A 27933-nucleotide genomic window follows, 5' to 3' on the forward strand; every position below is an offset into this window, starting at 1 on the left:
TACATACATACATACATACATACATACATACATACATACGTACGTACGTACACACGCACGTACGTACGTACGTACGTACGTACGTACATACATACATACATACATACATACATACATACATACATACATACATACATACATACATACATACATACATACATACATACATACATACATACAAACATATATACATACATACATACATACATACATACATACACACATGTACAGACAGACAAACATAGAACAAACAAAGAAACAAACAAACACATAAAGATGCTAACATTCATTATTGATATGTAGTTAAGAGAACCAGACAAGAATAAGAAATTATTTTAGAATGCACGGTTTATTAATCGTCTTGGGTATGATTGGGAATGGAAATACAATTGGTGATTTCAAAGCTTGTATACAGTCACTGTAAAAATGTTTTAAAATACCGCAAATGACACGGTGTCACCCACATTTAATCGGAATTGGAACATACTAGCATGGACACCAAAGATCAACAATAAATGTCAGTGCAGCAAAATTCTACGTTGATGTTATGACAATGATTTCTACACAGTACAACCAGAAAAACAAGAATTACAAAATCAAATAAGATCTGCAACTTAGGTACTGGGGGTCAACTTTAGAAAAATGCACATCAACTTCTATAGCAATGGGACAAGCAGATCCTACATACATTAGCAATTGTCAATAAAAAAAATCAGGCAGAGAAGGCTTGACAAAAGAAAAGGGGGGAGAGTGGGGAAAAATAATGTACAAAGGATCAGGTAAAAAGATTATGCTACCTTATCAATCTTCTACACCCCCTTGGATATCAAATTGTCCACCCCTTGGTATTGACCGTATTTACATGGAGCTACCGTGCCAGATGGCCAGAAATGTAAAGTAGGTGACCTATTTACAACCTCGGGTATTTTAAAAAGCTATCAGTGCTGTCACTCGAATGTAAACAGCACTTAAGTTAGTTACACATAGTGAAATGCCTTCCACTGTGGGGGGGGGGGGAGAATTATGACATCTGGAATTATCCTGCATCCAAATTTCTTATTAACGTATCAGTTCTTGTATGTCTTACATGGAAAAGTTGCAAAATTGCTCTGCAATGAAAAATTAAACCTAAGCTTTGTTTTCTGGATCAAATTTCACTGCAAATTAATACAAAATAGGACAAAACTATGTTCACAGCCTTAACCACAGTCTCACAACATATTCTGGGTTGGTATAGGTCATTTAAGGTCACATACTGAGAACGTTACCTAAATTATGCAAATTTTGGAGAAGATTTATCTAACTGATAACATCCTTAGGGACTTTTATACCAAATTACAAAGCTATCAGACGAGTAGTTTTTGAGAACAAATTTTCTTGACCAAAAATGACAAAAATTGTCTTAAAAATACAAATTTGCATATTTCAGGATAATTTCCACATATCCAACTATTGTCATCCCTTGACATCTGTATACCAAATATAAAAGCTGTCTGTCCCGCAATTTTAAAGACAAAATATTGTTTACGATTTTTTTGACCAAAAATAACAAAAATTGCTCCCAAAACGGTAATTTTGCAAAGTTTGTCGTAATTAGAAGGATAACACCCATGTAAATATCTAACCCAAATTTGAGAGCAATTGGGCAGGCGGTTGCGGTGAAGAAGAATTTTTACTTTAAAATGTGGAAAATAACGCAAAAATTCGACAAAAATACAAGATACAAAATTCAAGATATCAAGATATACATAAAACTGTAAAGGTTCACCTTAGGTAATTGCACACTAATTTCAAAGCAATCAAAACAGCGGTTCTTGAGTTATATATTTTTGACAATTTTCACATTTTTAAAACTCATTTGCATAATTTGGGCTATGCAAACTTCATCTGAACAAAATCCCATCTATAGCCCAGGACGCATCCACACACCAAATAGCAAGCTAAAACGTGCAGCTGTTTGCGTGTTTTTGATGTCGACGGACATACTGTACGTACATACACACATACATACAGTACATACAGACGCCACCGACTTCAGCTTATACGATAACCTCGCATTGTTATACCAAATGTGAGCTAAAAACAGCTTACTGAACATCTTTCTCTTTTTGTAACCGTCTTGTTTATAGTGCTTTGTATTGTAAATGGATTAAGATATTATTTAGAAAAGACTATGATCGTAATTTTCTAAGATAAGCTTTCTGTAGCTTCGAAGTTTCATTTGAGAAATCAAACTAGTGTGAGGACATACATGTAGAACTTTCTACTGACGCATAAATGCATCTTGAGTCGAATACAATATCATAAGTTGCTAAAGAGATGATCGATAAAGAACTAACTTTATGTTAAAATAAAATATAAAAGTAAAATCCGAAAAATTGTTTAAAAGGTTATCACGTCTTATGGACTACGATTACTTATTTAGTGGGAGTTACTACTTTTTTAGGAACTTTTCCCTTTTTGGTGGCTTTGGTCGACTTCTTTGGGGTTTCTTCGTCAGTTGGAGTGACTTTCTTTTTGGCAAACCATTCTGGTTTCACACGACGCAATACCAGCCACGATATAATACAAATCACGGTGATTGCGGCCAAAACCCCGAGGCAGATCAGGAAGATCTCCCAGCCGGCTAGCCCTGTGTACGGCAAGGGGACGATGGTGCTCTGGGCGACGTTGGAAATGTCGCCCTCATTGCCGGCAGCGTCGACCGCTCGAACCGCAAAGAAGTACGTGGTTCCCGTGCCCCTTGTCGGCATCCGTACGACGACTGTTTCCAGTGAGCTCGATGGGAGAGGAGACGACAGGTCCCCTGTGATTACGTCATCTTCGGTGATCTTCGTCGCGTTGTCGAAGTTGTCCAATACCCCCTCGTGTGATGTCGAGTATCGAGCGTCATAGTAAGCGGCTGTTGGGATGAAAGGGTAAATTACGCGTTTAATACATCGATGTGGTTATGCCATATGGAACATGACACTGGCAGATTTTGCGCTTTCCATCATTTTATCCACATTAAGAATACTTTGAAGACTCATGCACTGTGTATATCGTTTATCCGGTGTCAACCTCATATCTCGCCGATTGCCAGTTGCTAATCTATCGAGTTGCCTATATGAAGCACCTGCTAATTTCAAATTCAGATTACGCTGATAAAGTCGATACCGTGCACCGGATATACAAGTATATATAAGTGAATGAAATAAATCCACTAATTAATGGTGTCCACGGATTCGTGTCACTGAATTAGCCGAATTGAAACTCGATTATTTGTATGATGGATCAGTAATTATGATAATTGGCGAGGTTGAGACAGGATAAATAATATTTGGAGAAAAATAGTTGTAAAATGTGCTATATTTGAATGAAATAGTGAAGAGAGCAAAATACGATAGTAAACGACAAAGCAGTCATAAAGGAAGCCCGAAAATAATGAGCTTGGTATAAGCGATTTTTGCCCGGAAAAACACCCACCTGTTCCCTGATCCAGGTTATCGCCAACAGCTGTCCACTGCAAGGTTATTGTCCGTTCCTCGTAGCTAGAACCGGAGGCGGTGAGATCGGCGATCCTTGCTGGTTTGAAAAGATCGGTGCCAGCTGGTGGAATTACCACGCTATTGTCTACTTGGAAGGAGCCCCCTGATGACACTCTACTGAAGTCACCTGTTGAACTTGGCTCATCTATCTCTGGGAGAACAGCTGGAATGTAAAACCATCACACATATATGTACATTCATTTGTTCGTTTATGTACATGTATACGTATTTGCTCGACAAAGCTTATTTCAAAATAAATTGACTTGGTGCTTACAAAGATCCGTTGGCATGGCAGGAGAATTTGCTGCTCCGATTATAACTGCCGAGCCAAGTTCGTCATTTGCCACAATTTGTATCCCGTAGCGACAAGACGTCTGGCAGACAGCAACGACGAAGTCCAGGAAGTAAGCCGAGTATACGCCGTCATCCGCGGTGACATCGGCTCCTGAAATGTCGATCAAAAAATCACGAAATAATTAAGATTTCCGAAAGTTTTTAAGAGTTTAATATCTATTCCATCCATTTGTAGAAATGTTAGAAATAACATTGTAATATTATATATTTCTTGAAACTTACACAGAAAGACTAGGTGCGAGCAATCACGCCAAAATGTATTCATAAAGTCATCACCAAGTTAGATTTCAATATGAATTAGCAACATTATCTCTTTCTACGCAAATGGATCTACGCCAAAAATGCTGTTTCTGCAGTTTCTGTCAATGATGTTTTGATAAAAAAAAAATAATTGATATATCTTTGTCGGGCAGAAACCCTCTTGTTTCTTCACACGCTATGAACGTGATTTGCAAAGGAGCGATCCAGAAATCTATGTTCGAAGGAAATCGTAAATTTCTGTGACTCCCAAATAATAGTATCGCAGGTATGCGTGTGCCGTTATATATATATATAATATATATATATATATATTATATTATATATATATATATATATATATATATATATATATATATATATATATAGTGTATATTACATTTAATATAATATAATATATATAATATATTTTATCATGATGACGATTATAATTTGTAGTTATTACGATAATAACGTTCAATATTTTTGCGTGTTGTACTTATTGCATTGCCTTTGTAATGCCATCATTTTTTTATTTCAGAACATTCTAGCGCCGGAAAAAACACCAAATGTAGTAAGCCTTATTTCCAGAACAACAATAACGAAAATTTAATCAAGAGCTGTTGTCCCTCTAACTTTTTTTCAAATCTGGTGCATGAGTTGGAAGTTATTTTTCAGGGCATCTTTCGGACGGTTGAGTCGGCAACTTTCATGAATTTCTGGAAAAATGCCTTTCCATTACTCTAGTCACTTGTAACCACGCATGTCCTTGAGTTGCTGTGTACCAATCGCACTTGGGACAGAAAGAATGTCATAGGGAAATTGCGGTTTTGTTTTCAATTTATGATCTTTGCAATAAAACAAATAGAGCAGCATTAAAAGAAAGCTACGTTCAGTATCTTGCATATGATGTCCAGAGATGGCTTTAGCCTCCAGAGACGGTCAACACATCAGGACATCGTACTATACGCAATGTTCCTGAGCAGATTATAACAGTCTGAGTGTGAATGCAAAAGGAAATAAGGAAATAAGAGAGAAAAGCGAAAAAAGTAGAGCATATTCTGTTCCCTAGTATGACCCCGCTTTCAGACGATTTTGAAATATTAAACGTGCTCGCCAGTTCTGGCGCTAGCTAGTAACTGTTCGTCTGTACAACGTGGGCGACATCATCATGTATTCCCTGAGAGAGAAAATCACAAAAGCTTTTCAGGAAGGGGGGATTACATATTCCTCTAGCAATCGTTGCATAATAAAATGTTGAACTTTTCCGCTTTGAATGAAAACGTTGGGTTAAATGCACCTGTCTTGAAATTATGTTCGAAGGTGAACGTTATATCTTACCCATGCCGTTATCTCGAAGTGGTAACTCAACGACACTATGCGGACTTGGTCTTTCAACCAAGGCAGTGACATTGGCCTTGGTGACTGGGTGATATGCCCTGGACAGTTCAGCATAGATGATGATCCTTGGTGGCGATTCGGTGATGACACTAGCGCCGAGAGTGGACCACAAGCGGATGGGACCAACAGTTGAACTGGCAGACCTTGACTCGATGGATACTTCTGCTACGACCTTTGACCCATAGCGCGGATAGTGTATTTGGTAGTGCCAGAACCCAACCTGGAAAGTTGATATGATACTCGTAATATTAACTCACAATGTGTTTTGTAATGTCACCAGTACTGGAAAGATTCCATGATGCGAAAATAAATTTCATATGTGTATTTTCCCTCTAATTGTTCAATGAAGACTTTATCGATTAAAATTATTGACACAAAGGTCATCCAAAATCCCTATCGCGATTCCTCAACTTGCAGTCACGTGGTATCTTTCATTCTGTAAAGCTCGTTCAAACTCTGTTGTGACTCGTCAACTTACGGTCACGTGGCGTGCATCATTTTGAAACTGACACATGCAAAGAGCAAGTTACCAGTCAACAGTTTCCGAAACTATTAACCGGTTAACTGTTTGGAACAACTGATGACTGAGGACGTTTGAAATAGCCGTCTATTCGTGCGCATATTTTAGAACGCATGAAAGAAGATGATAGCTGAGGAAGTTCTCGATTTTTTTTTCGACGAGAAAATTGTTTGAGGTGTCTTACAAAACACATTGACTGGTCATATACGGGTGAACAGCATACGTTTGTTTTCCTTTCAGGTAGAATGCGCCTCGGAGACAGAAATTCGGACTGTCAATTCATCTACAATTTCTAATCTACCTCTCGTGAGGGCTTATTTTGAAGCTCTTAGAATAAATAAAAAATTTACAATTTTATTTTTGTTGAAACCTAAAATGTAATTTACCCATACAGTTAATGCAGGGATTTTTAATTTCAGGTTAATCTCAATAGCAAATTTAGTGCAATTTGTTTCTCTGGTACCAAAATTTGCACGATAAACCCCTGATTTTTATTCTTGATTTAAAAAGAAAGTGGTCGAAAGTTTCTCTCGGGTAATTTTGAGCAAAAGTTTAAGTCTAAAGCATACTACTTTAATTAAATTATAAAAATAGTATATTAAATATGATTAAACATGGATCTTAGCGTTTAGATCAGTTTGTGAAGAAATTTCTTCAAACTGCATTATCATTCTGTCTAGTGATGTCGTAGTCTATATTGTCAGGTATATTTAATGGCACTCTATCTTTCTGAGTTTGTTTTACTTTTCAGTTGGACTTTGTTGTCTCCAACCGATGCCGTGTTTCTTTTTCTATTGTGCTGGTTTAAATTATGTTTTGTCTCTATAAAGACATTGATATGACGGTATAATGAACACGTTTGGAACTATTTCGGGATAATTGGATCTTTATATTTTTCAAATTTCTCAAAAGTTTTAGGTGCCCTATAGTTGAATGTTGCGATATTACAAATTACTCAAGTGTGCAACTTAAAAAGAAAAGCAGATGAGCTTACATTTGCAGATTAAATCGACGTTACTTCACCATCCAATTATTCCAAATTAGTTCCAGTCGTGTTAATGGCTTCTACATAAGACAACAGATAGAAAATATCTTTTTTGTAAACGACATACTTCCTAAAGGATGCCTAGTTAAAGTTAACATTAAAAAGAGGTTGGTATATTAAGGTTGTAATGTTTTTTTCAACACCGAAGTTTTGATATATTTTGTTGGAATCGGCAGAGCGTACATTCTTTGTAAGAAGAATTCCTCATATTTTGTTCTTTCACGTTGCTCGAACATATTTTGCACAGAGGACCAGACTGAAATGAATTTTAAAACAAATCTCTCTGTAGAGTCCTACTGGCCTTCCTACATCTCTGAACAGGAAGTCGCACAAGTCATTAAGACCTTTACCTGAGCCGTCCCGCCAATTTCGATGGCAATCGTGTGCGTATCGTCATTCTTGAGATAATTAGGAGAGTATTTATCGATAGTGGTGCCATCGGGACTTGTCACCTCGACTTCAACCGCTGTTCTGCTGTCAAAGTCCCAGAATACGAAGAAGATTGTGTCTCTGCCTATCGAAGAATCGATGTACACGTAACTTGAGTGGGTGGCGCGGCCGTTGATGGTTGTCTTGTAGCTGGCAAGCTGGACAAGGAGAAATGGGATCGTGATCATGGGTAGAGGGCGCTATTTTGCAATCGAAATGGAAACTCAATGTGTATACGGTAAATTTTGGCAAGTTCCCAAATTGATACTCCGTCATTTGGTTCTACGTATATTTAGTGTTATAAAGTTTAAAACTGATAGATTTGAAGTTACCAATAAAGATACCAGGAAAACTTGGTCTTTCAGCAAAACTATATGAATTACGTTTATTTTGAACCGAGCTATTGATTTCCACTTTGTTCATTCTTTTATTTCATACCACGTGAACTATTGATTCGTAACTTCATGGAATCGGTGACTTTAAAACAGTAGCATTCTTATGTCAGTTTTAAGATCATTTCAAGTCATAGGAACATTACCTGTACGGGTGTATTTATAGTTCTACCGGTACGGCTGAGGATGGTGTCGGTAAATGCATCGTGCAAAGCCGTGGAAACAGGGCTCTCTGAATACCAGTACGCAGTACCACCTGTTCGCGCCGACAGTTCAGCCAATCCGTCGTCGGCTTCGTCACTGAGAGCCAGAGTGTCAACGATGACCTCCTTAGCAACAAGGTCATCGATGACGTCAGCTATTCGTGGATCTCTGTTTTCTTCGCCGTCAGTGATCAGGAATATAATTCCACCGGAGGCGGAGTTTTCTCCTTTTTCCAACACCTTTTAAATGACAACATAACAACAAAATAGTTTACATTTACGTTACATCACTTTTTAAAAATATACGCCCTCAATCCACGTGGCTCAAGTGTTGTGAATCCTCTAGTTTCTCAACATTAATGCACTTTATCGACACATCTGTGAGTGTGGATTCATTTCGTAACTCAAGCAGTGCTGAAAACGAACCGCCATTTATCCTGTATCCGAGAAGCTCAGCGAATCTATTTTGTTGGAAATGTGACCTGTCAAAATAACAAATCGATAAAATCCGTTTCCAACATTTACTTCCAGCCCAAAACGTGTTTAAAACCTGGTTAAATACTAACACAAGACGTGCAGACGATGAGTATTCCCTGGAAAACAAATTTAAGTAGCAGACTATATATCTTTGGGGCAAATATAATCAGTTTTAGGTAGTTTCCGCCTCGAAATTGAAAAAAGGTAACTTTCATATTCATTGACAAACTTTCCTCAAACAAACTGTCGACCATTCTCTTTCAAAAGCAAGAATAAAAATCGGTGCCATCGAGCTACTTTTGGTAAACAAAGCCGGTTAAAGACTATTGTAAAAGTTTCTCAAACCAAGAAAAGATAATGTTCTTTTCAGTGAGTCACTTTAAGTCGCTGAGTCCTCGACTAACCTTAACTCCCTCTATCAAGCCACATCCAATACACGTGGCGCCATCGGCGTCGTCTGGCAGTACATTTATCAAGTTCTTCCTTTTGAAGTTGCTGTCCAGCTTCACAAGATCCGATAACGTTCTCGCTTGTTCGCTGAACTCGACAATGCCGGTCCAGGTGTTTGTTGGTATGGTGTATCCGATATACTTGGCGCTGGCCTGTATCATCTGCTCCAGTCGATTGTTCTATCAAAAACAACAGTCACTTTGGTTCGAAGATGCCCTTTTCCTCAGGATAAAGAAGTGTTGCGTTTTACAACAAACGAAAGAAAAGTGACTTCATACTTTCATGTTCGTTTTCAGAACGGTTTGTGCAATTCCTTTGCCACGTTTTCCCATTTTATGAATAGTTTTTGCAAAATAAAATACTATTCTTGTTAAAATCTACTCGCAACTTACCCCTTAATTCAAAGTGGATGAGAAAATACATTATTGAAGTTTGCAGTTTAAATGTGGAAGCACAGAAAGGTATATGCTGTGTCTTGTCTTCTCTTAATATCATAATACACGTATACGAATACACAGCAAGGTGCTGCTTAATTTTGACTGTTTCTCCTTTTAGCATTTGCACTTTCTCGAATTCGTACAATCCAACCTATGTATCCACCATTAGGCCGCATTCAAAAACAAATGGTGAGGGGGACTGCAGGAATTCGGGGGGGGGTCGAAAATTTTAGAGAGTTTGGTCTTCAGTATTCATTGTCAAAGAGAACCGACTCGTAATGAATTTCCATAAACGAATCATTATTATTTGATTTGATCACCAAAAGATTGCATATTAATACATTTAACGTAAATTGAGACATTTGTCTAAGAAACCAACGTTAGATGCATATTTTTTTCAAACAAAACATTCAATATAACCACGTTTTAGTGTCTGTCAAAATTGTGTATGAAGGGTTCAAACTAAAATAAATGACGTGGTCAAATAAAAATTACTATCAAGAAATCTATGTTATCGTTCTCACATCATCCATACTGCCTGACACATCAAGAACGAGGACGATCCTTAAGTCCACTTCCTGGACAACCACGATGTTTGGAGTTGTACTTTCGAGCCGCTCTCTGGAGGGAACTCCGTCGTTCGGGAAGTCTGGGTGTTGTAGCATTACTTCCCATGCGCTCTTGTAACAACACAGCCGGTTTTGTCTGTTGTTGGCGAGGCGATTGTGTCGAGAAGAAGGGTCACCCACAAATCCTCCACGGCAGAAATGTTCGACCTGCGAACGAGGATCAATGGACACCATAAACGATGACATCATCTGCATTTGCGGAGTTTTTCTCGAAACTACAGTAGTATTTCACAGTAATGGCGATTAAACTGTGACCGAAGTTGTACCCCTCATCAGCTTGTCCGATGTAACGGTAAAAAAATACAAAAGTTACACGTCGTTGGATCTCCCAAAAAGAAACGGGAATGACCAAAGTTGCACGAAAGCCAAAACATGGCCGAATGTTTTTTTCCGCAGCATGCAGGTAATGAAGCACCCGCGATGCTTAAAGGGAGGCAGACGGCGGAACTCTGCTCAAAGGTTGCCAAGGACTACCGATGTAAATACTGTATCTAGGGTAAGTTGACGATTGATGAAAGTTAAAACATGTTTGTTAACAATGAATATCGTTAAGTTAAATGTTGCAGCTACGATGTTGGTCACAGTCTCTCTATCCATGGATAGAGGGACTGTGACTTGATGCATCTAGATATCATGCATGAAATACATTGTTTGTAAACAAGAAAGTCGCACACGCGTAGTTCTGACGACTGCCTCCCTTTAAGGAAACTTACAGTTCCGATCGCTGAAACAAACGTTACGAGTTCCCAAAGAAGAATAACTTTAAAAAAACATATCACCTTAGATGTAAGATAAACGTCACAAAGTCAATAGATCGACTTGAAATTATGAAATTATTTACACGCGCGCCTGTCACTAGAACTGCACACGGTCGGATAACGCATCGGAAAAAAACACATCAATAATTCTTATGGCTGACCGAACCATATCAGCTCATTTTAACAAACTCCTTCAATAAAATTGCCATCAAATACAGAACTCGAAGTACAAAATTAGCAACAGCAATATGAGTTACGGATTCACAAGTAGGAAAATACTTAATCAACATAAACAACGTCAAACATCCCAAATATAATGTGTTGGAGTTGAGTAAGTTAACGAGATTTACGAGTAGTGTTGACAAAACGTCGTCAATTACCGAACTGAGATAGTTTCCATACAAGTAGGAACCAGCGGCGCTGTTTCCCTGTAGATCCGGGAAGAACCGACATCCCTTTCCGGGCATCACTCCCGATGCTGGGTTTGTGTTGCATCTTCTGTAGTTGTCACTGATATCGTGGGACGCTCCGGTCACGTGAGTCGAGCACCTGGTCGGTTGCACGTGACCGTTTTGGTCGTAGTAGAAGTGTTCGTTGTCCTTAATCGGATACTCATCGTACACTCCCCACCGTAAATGAGCCCACTCGTGAACTACTACCTTACCTGCCGGGTGAAAAGTGCGAAATGGGTCAGGTCAGTTGGGGTAAACGACGCGGGAATACACGTCATGAATTGGCATTCTGTACACGTGAAAAAAAACTTCAGAATCTGCATCCTTTTTGTCGTTTTCCACTCATTGACGGAATCTCTTTGAGAGGTTACAGTAAACCTAGAATATTTCAAGACAACAAAATACCCAACATCCTTTTGGGTCAGTTTTTGGCCTCACTCATCCTCCGCATCCTTAACTGAAGCTCAAAGCTCGAATTCTTATTTTAAAATGCAATATTTTACTGAGTATATGAAAAGACAATTTTATGTTCAAGTGTCATTTCTTTCAGTTATAATTTACTAGGGATGGTCCTGTTGGTGTACCTTCCCTATGCTGAGATCATGGTCGCCCCTTCTTCTACGACAGTGCAGCTGCCATGGAACAACGCCCTCAAACTGTAAAGGTGACTGTTTTTGCAACGTGCAAAGGGAGCAAATGCGCAGCGTCTCGGAAGTTATCTAATCGGTTAGCAGCGCAAAGACGATGAGTTGGAGAGCACTATTGCCAAACCCAGTTGGTTAGTTAGTCTGTCAGTTAGTTTGTTAGTTAGTTTGTTACTCAGTGAGTCAGTCAGCTAGCATCTTCATTGATAAAGTTGTTTGGTTCAGCGAAAGTGATCCCTACCTGGGTCTCCCCAGTAATATAAGCTGTACATTTCGTCGGTGACCCATTTCTCAGTAAAGTGGATAAAATCGCCCGGTTCGCCGCAACCGCGTGTCTGGCGGGTGTACGGGTTGTCACTGTACGCTGGGTTGGGTTGATCGATGACGACGTTGGCGATGTCGAACCTCTCGTAGGTCGCTGCTCTGTCTCTCAGGTTGTCGCTCCACGTCTTGGGGATCAGAATGGTAACATCCTTGAAGTAGGTCCAATGGTTGGTGGCGGTATGCAAATGAGCTGAAGCGCCCGTGAAAATGTCCTGGAAATAATAAAAAAGTCACTGTCATTGGAAACTATTTCACGTTTACCTTCTGACAACTTTGCAATCGTAGTAGCGCTCTGTCTGTTGAAAATGTAAGATGCCTCACCGAAACAAATATTAAACAACCTTACAACGCCCTCCCCTGACACAAATTCAAAACACATTTGTCGGAATGACGATGAGGATAACACGTGTGCAGGTAGATATTTTTTGCCGAACTTCGTCGCTTCAGAGGAACTACTGATCAGTGAGACATTTTCCTCATGGTGTATTGGTTGAGAAACGTGTCGAAAGACGCCAACACCGACTAAACGTGTGTTACAGGTGAGATCATGTTGCCAGAAAACTTAACAACTAAATGACAAGTGATTTTTCTCGAACGCCCAGCGACGAAGCAAACTTTCGATGCTGACCAAAACCTTGACCGATAATTAAGATTTTATTTTTTTTTTTTTTTATTTATTTATTTATTTAGCACAAATAACCAAATTAATAAGAAAATAGTACAGAATGTAACAATTTACAACACCAAGGAGACAACGCAGTTATTTGTGCATGGATAGCACAGAAAAGTCCGAAGACTTATTTCCACTGTGGTCCATGAAAAGAAGACTACACAATAAATATACATATAAAAGATGACAAAGAATTCAAAATTCAGTGAAAAGACAAAATGCGGAAAACAGTCGAATAAAAAGACAATCCTGCTGCCGGTTTAAGACACACAAACAACAACGACAAAAGATCGGTTATAACAAACATCCAATTGTAAACATACAAGGTAAAAATGGATATACAAAATCAATCTAAAGGTCAAGTACACTATAAAAATTTCTCTTCAACAAGCGTTTAAAAACATTGTTTGATGAAGTCAGCCGTATATTACATGGTAATTGATTCCATAAATTCGAGGCAGAATAGTGAAACCAGTTTGAGCGAATTTCGCACCGAATGGAATATAAATAGAGAGGTCACCATGGCGAATGTTATAATTGTGAAAAAGATTACCACAAGACAAACGTTTTAGCGAGGTTTGATGAATCAAGTCGTGCAGATCCCTGACTTTTAAAATTAAAACCTGTATACTTCATTTACAGTATTTGAAGTAACTTCTTCGTTACTTTGCATGCCCAGACCACCTTACAAACTTAGCGTACGACTCAATTTGAACGTAGCAAAGGAGCTTGATTTAAGTCTTGGAAGAACATGGCTTCTTGCCATTTAGACTCCGTGAACTTGTGTTGTTAGATTTTCTGCGTGTTTTATTACAGTTCAATTATTTTATAATGAATACAATTTAAAATGACGCAGATTGAAGATATATAAATCATACGTCTCATAACGTCATGAAACACGTTAACGCCTTGAAAACAAACAAAATATTTGCACTAACTTCACACCATGCATGAAACAAAACAAGGCATGACAATGCCTGTTGCAATACGTGACGAAGGTGTGTACTCAGTTTCCCAAATTTATGATTCAAACAAAGCCAACATTTCACAGCTACCAGGAAACACATGACAACAGACGACCTAGATTAACTTAACTGACTCCAGATGCCCATTGCTTCTTCAAGTAGCCCACTCGGGGCCAAGGCAGACTTATGCATGTCAAAAACAAAAACTTGTTTATCAGAATAATGCTGGTCAGCGACTTGCAACAAGATTGTTGGAGGAAAATTCCACCGACTTGACATTTTTGAAGGGGTGTTATATGAAGACAATTGTCGCGTTTCCCGCCATCATGTTACCACTAATTTCCTAAGTTTTGAAAGCGATCTGATTTTAAGAGTGGTTTACGCAACCCTGACAATCGATCTTCGTAACGCTGTGCAGATCTCAAGTGACTGAACAACGCTTCTTTACTGCATTGGACAATCACCCGTCAATGCTATCAACTAATGACAACGAATTCAAAAAAAAAAAAAAAAATCAGGAAGAGAAAGGCATACTGAAGTCGGATTAACTGAAACTATAGGCTATTGTTCGTAACTGTTGGACAGGAGCGTTTACAGAGCTTAATTTGTAATGGTCACTCTGAATACATGTAGCCCTTGGTTCTTGACACTTTGTGTTTGTATACGTAGCAACCGCTGTACTGCGTTTCCTAAGTAAAATCTCTGCCTAGGCTGTCGCGGACGATGCTACAGATTTCTGCGATTTCTTTCTGTCGAGGAACCTTAGCCCAGCATAGTTCAGTTATAGCTGCGGTATTGGCTTTTGTGACCAAATTTTCACTGATCGCGACCAATTAATTTTCCCTACTAACATTTTTGTTGCATTTTATGACATTTCTCCAAGATAAATACCTAAGACTATAGTGTCGCTGAATTTTACAATTTACAGAAAGAACGCTAAAGCTGTTAAAATTCTAATAAAATTTCAAAGTGACTATCCCACCGCTGCCATCAATATGGCAATCAATCTCCCATGTCTTAATGAATGTCCCAGTTAACATTAGCTCGAAAAATCGCCAATACTTCTGTTTCCCGTGAAATCGGGAATTGAGGCAAAATGCTTTCGGTGCTTAAACTTAACTCTGATCCCATTTTGAGCACTATCATAGAGTGCAACAGACTGTAAAATAAGTCTTGGGACAAAAGAAGTGAACCCTCCCAACCTGGGAATGTGTAGCTTTCGTTATCACTACAATAGTCTCGGAATACTTTCCACTATGTCTCAAAATGGCTGCCCAGCTCCGACGGTTAATTCGGAAACGGAGCAACTCTTTATAAACACGTATAATCTAATAATGAAAATTGTTGACCTGTGGAAGAAAGTTATCAAGATAAAGTCGAAATCGAGTGAGCGGATAAACGAAACAGAATAATGTCCTTGGTGTTAACCCTGGCTGATAAATAAAGTAAACAAACTGTCGAAATTTATATTGCAGTGCTTGTCTATCAATATGAATAGGTGTATTTAACAGACTTGGCGGTTGCTATTGAAGCACACAATCAGTGTACAGGTATCATGTGTAATACAGAAGCTATGGAAATATGGACAATATTCGAAAGAGTGTGAGCTTGTGCGAAAGTGGAAAACGCTACAGGAAAAATGGCACCGAATTCGAGGGAAAGAAAAGACGACAAAATTATATAAAGTATCTTAGCGGCCAAGACGTCAGCCATTATATTTGATACTTTATTCACTTGTCGTGTGAAGTAAGCTGTATTTTATAATACACCATCCAAAATTATTTAAATTAGCTATAATTATTTCTGTATTTGATGTCACTGTCTTAACATATGATTTATTTAAGAGTATAAAATTGAAACTAGTATAGGGAAACAAATGTAAAGAACAAATAGACTGAAAAAACAAGGACTGCTCAAACCAAGTTGTTGAGATATAACGTTGATTAATAATTATGTAAATGTTGCAAAGAGTAGGTCTGGAAGTAGCGAACACCTGAAATCTGAAACAGTATGCAAATATACTTACTATGCTATATCGTCCCGGGGAAGAGACAATCTCTGATCAGCAACTATAGTTCGTATTTTCAAAATCTCTTTCTTTACAGACTTTGAAATTCAACGTTATCCGGGTCTCGCCATCCCCTGATGGTGAGTCCGTTACTTTGGACCTATCGGGTCTCGAACTCACCATTCTCCGACAGTGAGTCAGGTACCCTAACCACTGCCCCACGGTACCTCCTCGTTGTAATACCGTTCGCTTGGGACACGTTGTGGGTCGTAGAAGGGTAGACAGACTCTTATGTTCTGAATATAACATTGAACCAATACACGAATCGCTGACTTTTACTTACACATCTTAATAGCTTTAACACATCCGTTAACAACCCTAACACAACCGTTTTACTTCCAATCGGTGTTTCTGTTTCAACTTCGCGATAGAGAGTTTTAACTAATGAAATTACAGATACTAACAGTGAAATCAGTCCTTTATTGAAAGCAAGATTTTGAATTGAAGCTGATTGAGGTATCAGATCTGGTATGCGTCTTATAGGGCCTGCTTACGTTCATTATATACTCAGCATTTCCAAGGACAGAAAGGCAATATTTCTTGATAGCAGGATTTTCGTCGAGTGTCAACACCATTTGGAGCATGCGCACTCTGTGTTATTTTAGCAGAACAAATACCGAACCACAACAAGTCAATAAAAAGTTTTTGATGCAACGTTCATAAGGACTATACACAGAACAATAAATTCAAGGATTTAGTCTCGCGAATTATTTCTTCAAAGCGGTATGCACAACTAGCTGAGACATTTTTCACCTCTGACAATGTTTGCACTATTGTCACTCTATGGCTTGATTTAACTTGTTTTGAAACTCGTTGAGAAAATTGAAGTTTTTTTGTCTTGGTTTTGTGAAAAATGGATATTTATTTTCGTTTTGAAGTAATGCGCAGAACAGCGGTCGTGTCCAATTCCAAATCTCGGTGGTGTATTTCTCTAACACACCAAATATGAGTCCTGATTTTAATCTGAATGCAAATAATAATAATTTTCTATTTCATACAGCAAAGTATAGACAAAGCTTTGGCACCAAGGTGATTATTGTAAACGTTGTAATCTTCATGAGTAATTAAAAAGGCTTGACGGTTAGGCTATGATCTGAGAAACGCCTTCTCCGTCGCTCAGGCTCTGAGAAAGATTACTTCTGGCAATTTTGACTTCATAAGCTGTCAATGCAAGCTGTGTCTCTTCACGACACAAGCATTTGGTAATAGCATTATTAACTTTAACAATTGACAGATTGTCCATAGTAAGGTGCACAAAAACAATCTTGGTATTTGATCAGCCTGATCGCTGGGCTCCCAGGGTGACGAACCACCATGTAGTCTATGTAACGGACCAATTCCACTACTACAGTTTTACGCCAAGCAAATGCCTGTTGATTATTATAGTTAACAGTAGATTATTGACTATCAACCCGAAACCCTGTAACAATGCTCACAATAATGATCGTCTCACCACATGGAACATACAATTAGCCCTGCTGTCAAATTACATCTAATAATGTGAGTGAAATGTCACGAACATCGTGCCATTTCACCGCTGCCAAGAAACGATTAATTACATTTGCCACATTAGTTTAATCTGTATCGAGAACGTTGTAGAGGGAGCATTGGTAATTGAGTCAAAATGCTGACTCGCTGACAATCGGCTACGGAGATCGATCGACTTTAGTTTCTATTTTTTCCCTTTTTTCATAAATGACTTTTTCTTGTATCCAATCTCATAACTCATGACGATTAACGTCAGTCGAAATAATTGACAGTTACCAAGAGAAACAGCGCGGAAAAAAGTTATCGAATGAATTCGACAGAAGTAATTTATAGCCCCGATGTGACGTCATATAATAATGGCCTGTCCATAAACTAATCAGCGATTAATATGATATCGTCAATTCATAAATGTCAAATGGTCGTTAAGGACAATAGACGGCGTGTTCGGTAATTGTGTTTCAACTTGAAAGCCTCTTGATCAAACTTGAAATGTCAGAAATTGACTTGAGGTTGTATGCGCCTTGCATGTGAAAGGCAAAGTTTTGCTCAAACTTTCCTCAATGAAACTTACAACCAAACTTTTACCAAATCAGGAATAAAAATCACGTATCACGGTGCAAATTTTAGTACGAGAGATTAAACAAATTGCCTGACACTTACCGCTATTTGCAATTCAAAATGGTCGCCATCCCTGTGTTAACTCTGTGGGGAAAATATTTTTTTTTCGATTTTCGAAACAAATGATGTGAAAATTTTCCTTACTCCGAGAATATGAGCCCACATAAGTGATATATCAGAAAAGAATCGTTAATGTGAGAGTCCGAATATCTGTCCCCGGGCCGCATTCTATCTTAAAGGCAAAGTATAAAAAACATAAGTACGCATGCCTTGGTACAAAATAAATACTTATCATCAAAGGTAGTCTTAGCTTAATTTTCATAATTATACTATCCACATAAAAAAGGACATTAACCGTAACTTTTGAGGATATTATTTCATCTGTTCTTATTTTGTATTTCAATTAAAATTCATTTTCTACACTTCAAAGCATGTTTAAACGAAAGCTCTTTAGCTTGTCAACTCTTCAGCGCCCATAGACGTGTAAAATGTACTATAAATGTTGACATTTTCATTCTCGTCCGGACATGTCAACAATAACAATGCTTTTTGTGCATGTTCAGGCTTACTTGACAAGTTCGACTTTGTGTTTTGAAGAGCAGTATCAGAGACTGTAGTTGATATCACAAGAAAGATAATGAACAACTCATTGAATGTTACAGCTACAAGCCCGTTAACCCATTGAGCGCTGCAATTTTTCCCACCAAAATTATAGTGTGAGACATTTTACCAATTTTGTGAATTTTTCTTTAATCTTTTGACAATTTTGGACCAAATGAACATCATATTTTATTGGCTTCAGATTTTTATCAAAATTTTAGCAAAAATTAGAAAAAAAATGACTGGTGTACATTTTGATATAGGTGAAAAAAATTGACTTTGGCGCTCAAAGGGTTAAACCTGCCATACCTCGACATCGTACACTGACATTTAAAACACGATTGAAGCCTAGTGTTAAATGCAGCTATGAATATATGGCTTACTGTACCTTATCCGTACACCTAATCCTTTGAGATCGCTGCAAATTATGAAAACAACGCCCTCGACACCTAGGTGACGGGTGTTTGGTCGTAAGCCTCAAAAAAGTGTATTGTGGGGAGGGTTTACCTTCAACCTGTTGATAATTCTGGCATCTTCCGGGATACTTTCGTGAATTGCGATCAATACATCGCCGTACCCATGGTCGATAAGCTCAACTTGATTACGATTGCAGTATGAGGTGGATACTGAAGCCAATACGATAGAGAGAAGGGTAACCGCGGAAAATGTGCCCCGGAGAACCATTATACCGTAGGGTCGTTCTCAGACGTCGCAGTTTTGTCACTTTTTTCCCACGCGATGTGATCACGACATCCAGACGAACATGATGTACCGGACGTTGTTAAGAGCTCATTAGTTGTACACATTCTGCGCAGGGGGAGCTTCCCTCTAACGTCATCCCCATAAAACATCTGAGTTTGTGCGAGGAAAACAAACTCGACCCACTTTGATTCGGTCAGATCACCAGTTTAAGGTGGAGAACCCCCTGCCATTGTCCCGACCGACAGTTGCTATGTAAAGGTGACATGATGTGCAGTGTCACAACTGAGTCGAAGAAACAGAAAAAAAGTATCAGTTAGATGAATCTTGATGCACTCTTCCATTAAATACATTTGTACTCGCACTTCTTATAAGCTAACATTCCCATGTATCACAGACAATACACTCCGTTCACATCTGTCTAAAATTTTAAGTCCTGAAATACGTCAATTGCGCAGAAAGGATAGCAGAACCCATCTTTAGCATCATCTCACTTAATTTATACACTGAAGATTTTTCTTGGAGAAAAGCTCCTTTAAGATAGTATACGCCTCAGGGAGAGATATTCGGATTCTCAAACTTTTACAATTCTTTCTTGATATGCCACATGTGGGGGTTCATTTTAAAGCTCTTGGTGTCAGAAAACTTTTAACCGCCTTAGTTTTTCAAAATTCGAAAATTGTATTTTTCTCCATAGAGTTAACACAGGGGTGGCGGCCATTTTGAATTTTAAATACCGGTAAATCTTGTGTTATTTGTTTCTCTAGTACCGAAATTTGCACGTTGACCCCGATTTTTATTGATTTTGAAAGAGAATGGTTGAAAGATTGCTAAGGAAAGTTTGAGCAAAGGTTTAAGTCTTGCACTTTCGAGGCGCATACTACCAGGTAATTTTTATTCGATCACTATTAATAAGTGTTACGAGAGAGTCTAGAATAGAAAGGTATTTAAAAAGAGATTTTCGGTCAAGAGAGGCTTTTACGAGCCGATAGCTCGCAAACACTACCCAATATATTCGCACGAGTGCAGCGTCCAGCTTTCGTTTACTGTTAGCAATATATGATCCGTGTTTTGTACTTTCTGTACAAATGCAGCGTGGTTAGCGAATATGGGAAGTTCTTAGCACACCTGGCAACATAGATATTTTTATTTTGCTACAAGCACGAAAATATTCACCCGCATGAACGAATCTGAATGCCAAGAAATATCTTTTGCTAGTCAAGTTTGTTTACCTGTAGACCTTGAAATATATGCTTGATATTTGACGTGATTTTAGGATGACTTAGGATGACCTTTGACAGACGGTAAACTATCTCAGAAGCTACAGTTTGTGCAAAGCTGTTACACATTGATTATATTGAAAGAAAATGAAACAACCCTTGAAACATCGATGATTCCCCTCGAGCTAGCTTTGCCAATAAGAAGGCTGTTGGACGACATTATTTACTCCTACAAATTTCAATGTGAAGTGTTAATTCAACGATGCTGTCTTTGATGGTCAAAATTGACTTTGGTCGACTGTCTATACTATTCCTTATTATAATACAGCTTTGTCAATACCAGTGAATTTTGTAACGTCATACCCTCAGATTATTACTGATGTTGTATCTGATTATCCAGCATTGTGGCCCCAAGATGTTTTCTACATCTACAAATTCACTGACATCGCCAAAACTATAAAATAATAGCAATAATGTACCCCCTCCCGGCCCATAATGGACGAAAGCAAACTTTGTACTCTATACTCGGCTCCGCCTCATACATTGTGTTGTGCAGAGTTTGCAATCGTCCGTTATGGTCTGGGAGGTTTACATTATTGCTTAAATGTTTATCATATATCAAATTTGAAATAATTATCCTTGCCTGTATAAAATGCAAGATCCGAGGTGTGATACAGTCGAATAAATAGCCTGTCCCTAAAAACTGGTGGTCAGTATCTGATCTACAGCCCTTTCCTTGATGTCGACGATTAACCGCCCAGACTGAGTCTTTCCCTCGATGTTGACGTCGTTCTAGTTGGCCCGAACCAGCCTTCTTTAACTGCCAATATTTGATTAACCTTCCGTGCCAGGTATATTACCAGTCAGTTATAAATTCTGGTCGATTTGCATGCTGGTCTGCCTTTGCTCTCAGTATACGAAATACGGACCTCAAGTCTGGATTTGTCTTCGATTTAGAGTAAGACTTCTTGCCTGATCGGTCTTGCAAAGGTTACAGAAACCTATTTGTCAAATACATGGTACAGTCAGTCAGTCAGTCAACTTAAAAGGTACCCACCTAAAGACACAATGGAAAACTTTGCCGTGAAGTTCAAGTATTGGAGACATTAATCATCATGGATTTAAGGCTGTACGCGCCTCGAAAATGATAGACTCAAACATTCCCGCACACTTTCAGTGAGAAACCTTAAACCATTCCCTTTCGAAACCACGAATAAAAATCAAGGTTCACTGTTAGTACAAAATTTAGAACTGGAGAAACAAATTACCCAACATTTACCGACACATGAAATTCAATTGCAAAATGGCCGCCATCCCTGTGTTAACCTATGGGGGATAACATTTTCAATTTTCACAAAAATAAGCCGGTGAATATTTCCTCCATTGTGAGCTTCAAAATAAGGCCCTGCAAGCGGTAGACCACAACAAATTGGTAAAGTGTTAGGGTCTGAATATCTGTCCCTGATGCGCGTTCTACCTCAAAACAGAATGACATGCACAGTCACTAGGCCCTATATGAAGTGTGTCAGATCAATTCTCGAGATGGAATTCTAACATACCATAGAGATATGTCCTTGCTCGAGAGGCCACTTCAGAATTTCTTGTCGAGTTTTACTTTTTAAAGGTGTCACGTCCGAATAGCTTCCAAACACAACATGTGGGTAGACAATACACAGAGGCCAAGCTGCTATTTTTCCCATTCATGTATTTAAACATAGGTATCGTATTTGATAAAACTTTCGTATTGGACAAGCCACGATAAGCTGGAGGTAGTGTATATGGGTGAAGAATGCCAGACACCGAAACAGAATATTAACAATAAGATATCCAACTATGCACGTGATTCGGCGGGTGTTTCCGATGAATTCTCCCTCACTGATGAAACCCACGGTTTGGCAAGTGACACCTGTTGCCGGGGCGACGTACTTTTGCTGAACGGTATTCGTAAAATGCACGGTATCAAGTGCAGGTCAAAGTTTAAGAAAAATAGACAGATTTATAGCGAATAAAATCTACTGATTTATTATATATCAATACTGGTGACAAGTTGTTTGAGCATGTCACTTCTTGAACTTACACAAGATGAAGCTAAAAACAGTCTGTCGTATTGAAAGCGGTGTGATTTCTCATTTGGACTTGACATTGCCCCGATCGGACCTCTTAAAAGTGCATTCTATGACTTTCACACCATTTGACATCGAATTATTTTCACTGACTCTTACCTATATCTACACTGGACGGAAGCGTTACAGGACTTGGCGTCAAATGTTTTCAACCCGTGCAGGCGACAAATGTGAAACCACCTCATAGAACTGTAGATTGTACACAAAAGCAGGAATAACTGCTCTAGCAGGCTCACGATACGATCATATTTATAATACACGACTCATCTGCAGCCAAACTGTCTTCAAAATATCACAACACCAGGAAGACATTTCTGGAGACCTATGACTGTAGAAGCTAAACCTCACATATAATTTTGTTTACCTGTATTGGCTGTGGGTTACCATACTCAACCCTAAAGAATGCTGCAATATAACACCCACTCTTTGGCTTTCTGATGAAACGTGTATTCAGTTTGGTAACAGTGTGTCCCTTTATTGACCGAATAATTTTTATTCGGGATAAACTTAATCCTGACGACGAAAAGAACAATTTACATAACTCGCATATGGTGAGTACGGACAAACCAGATTCTTGAATACTGTATACTGACCCTGGTATGTTTCAACGCGGAAAGAAATTTTATTGGATATACGCCTTGAATTAAGGTAGAATGCGCCAGGACTCGGGGGATTCTCAAATTTTACAATACCTTTTTGGCGTACCACTAGTGGAGGCTCTCTTTGAAGTTCACGGAGTAAAGTAATTTTTCCCGGCTTAGTTTTATGAAAATCGAAATTAAATTTTGCCCTATAGAATCAACGATGCAATTGCGGCCATTTTGGATTTCAATAGTCGGTAAATATTGGGTAGGCCTAATTGGTTTCTCTGATAGCAAATTTTGTGATATCACCCCTGATTTTTATTCTTGATTTCAAATGGGAATGATTTGAAGCTTCTTTATGGAAAGTTTGAATAAAAGTTAAAAGTCTTTTAATTTCGAGGCGCGTACAGCTTTAAATTAATAAAGTTACAAATACTGTACCTGATATTTTGGACTGTTTCCAAAATACCGATATAGATCACTTACTGGCTATATAAAACGGCTTAGGTAAGATATGAGGCGGCAAACAAATACCATATTACCTTTTCATAGAAAAGCCTTCTATAAAACTGGGTAAAAGGACCAAAACGCTTTTACTTATCAAATAGCAAGCTTAGTGTGTAATTTTTCAGTTGATACCGTGTATTTCTTGAACCCAGCATGTGACTTTTAAGATATTGTTAGAGTAAGCAAAAATGATATTCAACAAACGTGTCAGGTGCTATTACAACTACTGATATATCTCTCTGGGTCTTATATAAGCTTTTATCGACCTGAAGGTGCACCAGCCATTATATTTGCTAAAAATACTCAATTACTCTCCCTGGCTGTCAAATATTTTTATACTAATATGCTTATGCAAAAGCCTTCCGTTGGCCCTGACTTCCACCTTCTTTTTTACACATCTCGAAATGTGTGAGTGTTAAGTTTCTTTACTCGTAGTACATCATCACATCTTCAATGAATGATTTGTTTAAGATGCTTCACGTGAATATGTCAATAATACAAAATGTTCATTTCGATATAACTTTTCTTTCACGTATGAAGAAATACAACAAAATCACAAAAGAGACACATCATGTGTTTCAGAATGGATTGTTTATGTAATCATATAAATATCTCTGAGTGACTAATCGTGATCTTTTTTTATTTTACATTTGCAGGAGCGATTGCTTGTATTGAACATACTGTACATAAAGGTGCATGGAAACTAAGGCATGCAGATCGTAGGATGACATGAATATGGGTGATCTATGAATCAATCGCCATGACCATGACATCCAATTAATTCAGCGCCAGCCAATCAGCCTATTTCAAGAAATTGTAACAAAAGGCGTTTTCAGTGGTTTTAAGACTAAATATAGCATGTAAAATGGAATTTTTGGCAAATGAAATTTTGAATGAGAAAATAAATCCTTCACAGTTCGAAAAACGCCCCTCCCACCCACATGATTTTCCCTCTTCCCTCCCCAACACCAAAATCCCCATGTGCCCCTTTTCCCCATCATAAGAACTCCCCAGTACTCTCTTCACGTAACAAAAGTTCCCCATCTTTTCATCAATACATGATTTTGTCCTTCCCATCAACGTGTGCTTAAAATTGATAACTTGTCCTCGCCCACTGACATTAACGGATGTCCTTCCCCACCCACCGATAGAACAAATACCCTCCCGCCACAGAACAACTTGCGAACATCTTTTAACACAAAAAGCTACAATGGTTGCCCCTGGTAATTGTTCTGCAATCCTACCAGGATATTAAGTAGGCTGTGGCTACTGTTCAAATTGTGCAAGCATTTTGTTCTACGGTTCTTCACCTCGTGGAGTTGAAAAAGTCTTCAAGTTTTCTATCGTCCCGAATGGCTTACGACCTTTTGAGTCACTGTGGATTTTATACTTCTTTTAGACATCGCTTCTAGCTTTTATGGCAGGTGATTTTGAAGTCATCAAACGCCAAATGAGTTCCTCTTTCTCTAAAGCATTTTTTCGTTGTTCCTATTTTCGGAACTGTAGACGTTTTATTTTAATAAAGTAACCCTTTTTTCAAAAGCATTGTTTCGTCATATAGTGTTCATCTTGTGTTGGGTTTTGCAGACGTGTGTTAATGGAGTTGTTCTTTGATATAACAACGCTTTAAGAATTTGATAAATTTGTAAAAAAAATACAATGACTTTTGTGAGAAAAAAAGCACTATACGGGTAAGATGTGACCAGTGTGTGATAGTTAATGAAATGATACTATTTCAATTAGTTCGGTCCTTTCTCTGTATCTTAATTAAAAGAGCTTTTCAAGTGACGCTTTTAAAGTTTTTAATTTTATCCTTTTATAAATCACATTTCTAGCGGGGTTTTTTCTGGGTCTCAAAATAATCATAGTACAAATATATAATTATGTGACTTAATACAAAATCAGTAAGAGTGATTCACGCGATGCTCGCCAACGTAATTTAAATATCAATTATGTATTTGTCAGCGCCTTTGGTAACACGTCCGGGGACCACTGGACGGTGAATCTTACCATATCTTGTATCCTTTGCTTGAGTTTCCTTTCAACCGATTGTTTCATTACATTCAGAGTCTTCGGTAAGCATCCACTTGGTTTTTTTTTGTTAGTAATCAGTATTTTTATTATTTGGGTTTCAAGGCCTTCGGGCCTTGCTACAAGTTTGAAGGGAGGGGTTTCAGAAAACGAAAGTCACGCTCGCTGCCTTGTTGGCGGCGCTGTACGAAAGGCTTGCACTGTCACCATATCGAGGGGTACGAGAAGAATGTACAAGATACTGCTACTTGCAATCGAAATCAAGGAATACCTAATTATATATATATATATATATATATATATATATATATATATATATATATATATATACACATATATATACATACATAGAGAGAGAGAGAGAGAGAGAGAGAGAGAGAGAGAGAGAGAGAGAGAGAGAGAGAAGGAGAGAGGGAGACACGGAGAGAGAGAGAGAGAGAGAGAGAGAGAGAGAGAGAGAGAGAGAGAGAGAGACACACACACACACACACACACACACACACACACACACACACACACCCACACACACTTTCTTTTGCAAATGAAGCCAGAATAAATTAGGAAGCAAGAGGCACACGCAAGAAAAAATATCAAAAGGGAAAGGCAGTGACAAATGTTAACATTAATCAATATCAACAGTTTGACAGTAAATTGAAGGAACAAACTTCAGCAGACTGTTGATCGATGGAGGGGCAGTAACTACCACCTACGGATAAGAAAAATTATAGACAAATGCCAAACAACTAGTGGGTAGGTCTAATATAGATGTTGAACACGTTTATTCTGGCCACAAACGATTTGTCAAGGTGTACTAGTGGGTAGGTCTAATATAGATGTTGAACACGTTTATTCTGGCCACAAACGATTTGTCAAGGTGTAAAAATAGGAGAACAAAGCCGAAGACTGAAAATCAATTGAAAGACTCAAATTTAAGAAGATAAATTGTATCGCATTACCAACCATTTTTAAAAAAATATTTCTATTAAAGATAAGATGCCATTTTTCTTTTGTCTCCAAGGGATGTTTTAAGATGCTTGGCTAATCTGTAGACAAAGTATAGAAAAAAATATTTTCCTGTCAAAAACAAACAGGTTGAAGCGTAAGCTTACCGTTGTTCTTGAACAATTCAATTATTCCTAGAAGTGACAAAGAATACGTTTAAGATGTTTAAGTCACCGAATAAAAACGAAACTACGAAATTAAGTATCAAATATGAAGGATTTTTGCTATAACATAACCGGTTACTTTGGCTTCTGGAGGAAGACCGGACAGCTAACAGGGCCTTCAAAATTTAAAGAGAGGAGCTGTGGTCAGCTTAAAAACGCAGAACTGGCCGCGTGGTGGCGCACTCTGGGAATCTTATGACGCTGTCGGGGAACGTGACAGCTCGTTTCAGTTTTACTTGTTCAAGATTACTCTTGCTGCGACCTGTGGACATGCTTTTCGTATTGCTTGAATTTCTGGGCTAAAGCATAACAAGCTGGCGATCTTCATTTTTTCCGTAACTTTTACATGGTGAAGGAAAATTTTGTATGGTCAATGTACTTTCATGACAATCGTACCTACCCCATATTTCTATTAACTGACTTGTGCGACACCTTTCATTGACAATTCTGAGACCTTTCATCGACGACTTGGAAGGTTGTGATCAGGAAAATGGGAAACAAATAACAGACACAAAGAATTGTGTACAAATGATGGGGCATTTATTGCAGTGTTATTACAGAGAATTGAATACACACTTCAATCTAGATCAACTGCAAAATAACAATAACAATAAAACAAACAAAAATAAACAACAAACCAATAAATGCATAATGAGACCAGAATACATCGGTACGTTATTAGCACCACATTGATGTCAATGTAAAAGGAGACGACTTGAAATTTGTCCAGTGATTTTCATCTCGGTGAGATTGTAATTTAAACAGCTTTACATAATCTTTTTTTCATTTTGGGCAGACTTTTATCCCGTCAAATTAATTGCTACAGTGAATACAACAATGGTTTGCAACACTACACTTTAATGATTTATGAATCCCGTATTATTTTAACTCTGATTAAATTGTCAAACTTTTATG

The 27933-nt window shown here is 38.2% G+C and overlaps 1 protein-coding gene across 1 annotated transcript; it reads right to left on the reverse strand.

Annotated features, from left to right (window-relative positions):
- Positions 1 to 330: 330 nt before the first annotated feature.
- On the reverse strand, positions 331 to 19498 carry LOC139115675 (calcium-activated chloride channel regulator 4A-like). The gene is made up of 11 exons (XM_070677969.1): positions 19196 to 19498; positions 12197 to 12491; positions 11240 to 11523; positions 9997 to 10248; positions 8990 to 9214; positions 8052 to 8348; positions 7435 to 7671; positions 5460 to 5739; positions 3802 to 3972; positions 3466 to 3690; positions 331 to 2902 (listed from the first exon to the last, which is right to left on the reverse strand). The coding sequence occupies exons 1-11, from the start codon at positions 19370 to 19372 to the stop codon at positions 2418 to 2420; spliced, it is 2928 nt and encodes a 975-aa protein (XP_070534070.1). The 5' UTR covers positions 19373 to 19498; the 3' UTR covers positions 331 to 2417.
- Positions 19499 to 27933: the final 8435 nt, after the last annotated feature.

This window comes from Ptychodera flava, chromosome 17 (genome assembly GCF_041260155.1).
Source record: "Ptychodera flava strain L36383 chromosome 17, AS_Pfla_20210202, whole genome shotgun sequence".
In the NCBI taxonomy this organism is placed as follows: Eukaryota; Metazoa; Hemichordata; class Enteropneusta; family Ptychoderidae; genus Ptychodera; species Ptychodera flava.

What these genes read in the sequence shown, in the direction of transcription:
- LOC139115675 (XM_070677969.1), bottom strand. Translation starts at nt 19,372, where the DNA reads ATGGTTCTCCGGGGCACATTTTCCGCGGTTACCCTTCTCTCTATCGTA. An exon ending in GAATTATCAACAGGTTGAAG is followed by an intron (nt 12,492 to 19,195) that starts GTAAACCCTCCC and finishes TATTATTTCCAG; the next exon opens with GACATTTTCACGGGCGCTTC. An exon ending in ATGGAAACTATCTCAGTTCG is followed by an intron (nt 10,249 to 11,239) that starts GTAATTGACGAC and finishes CCTCGTTCGCAG; the next exon opens with GTCGAACATTTCTGCCGTGG.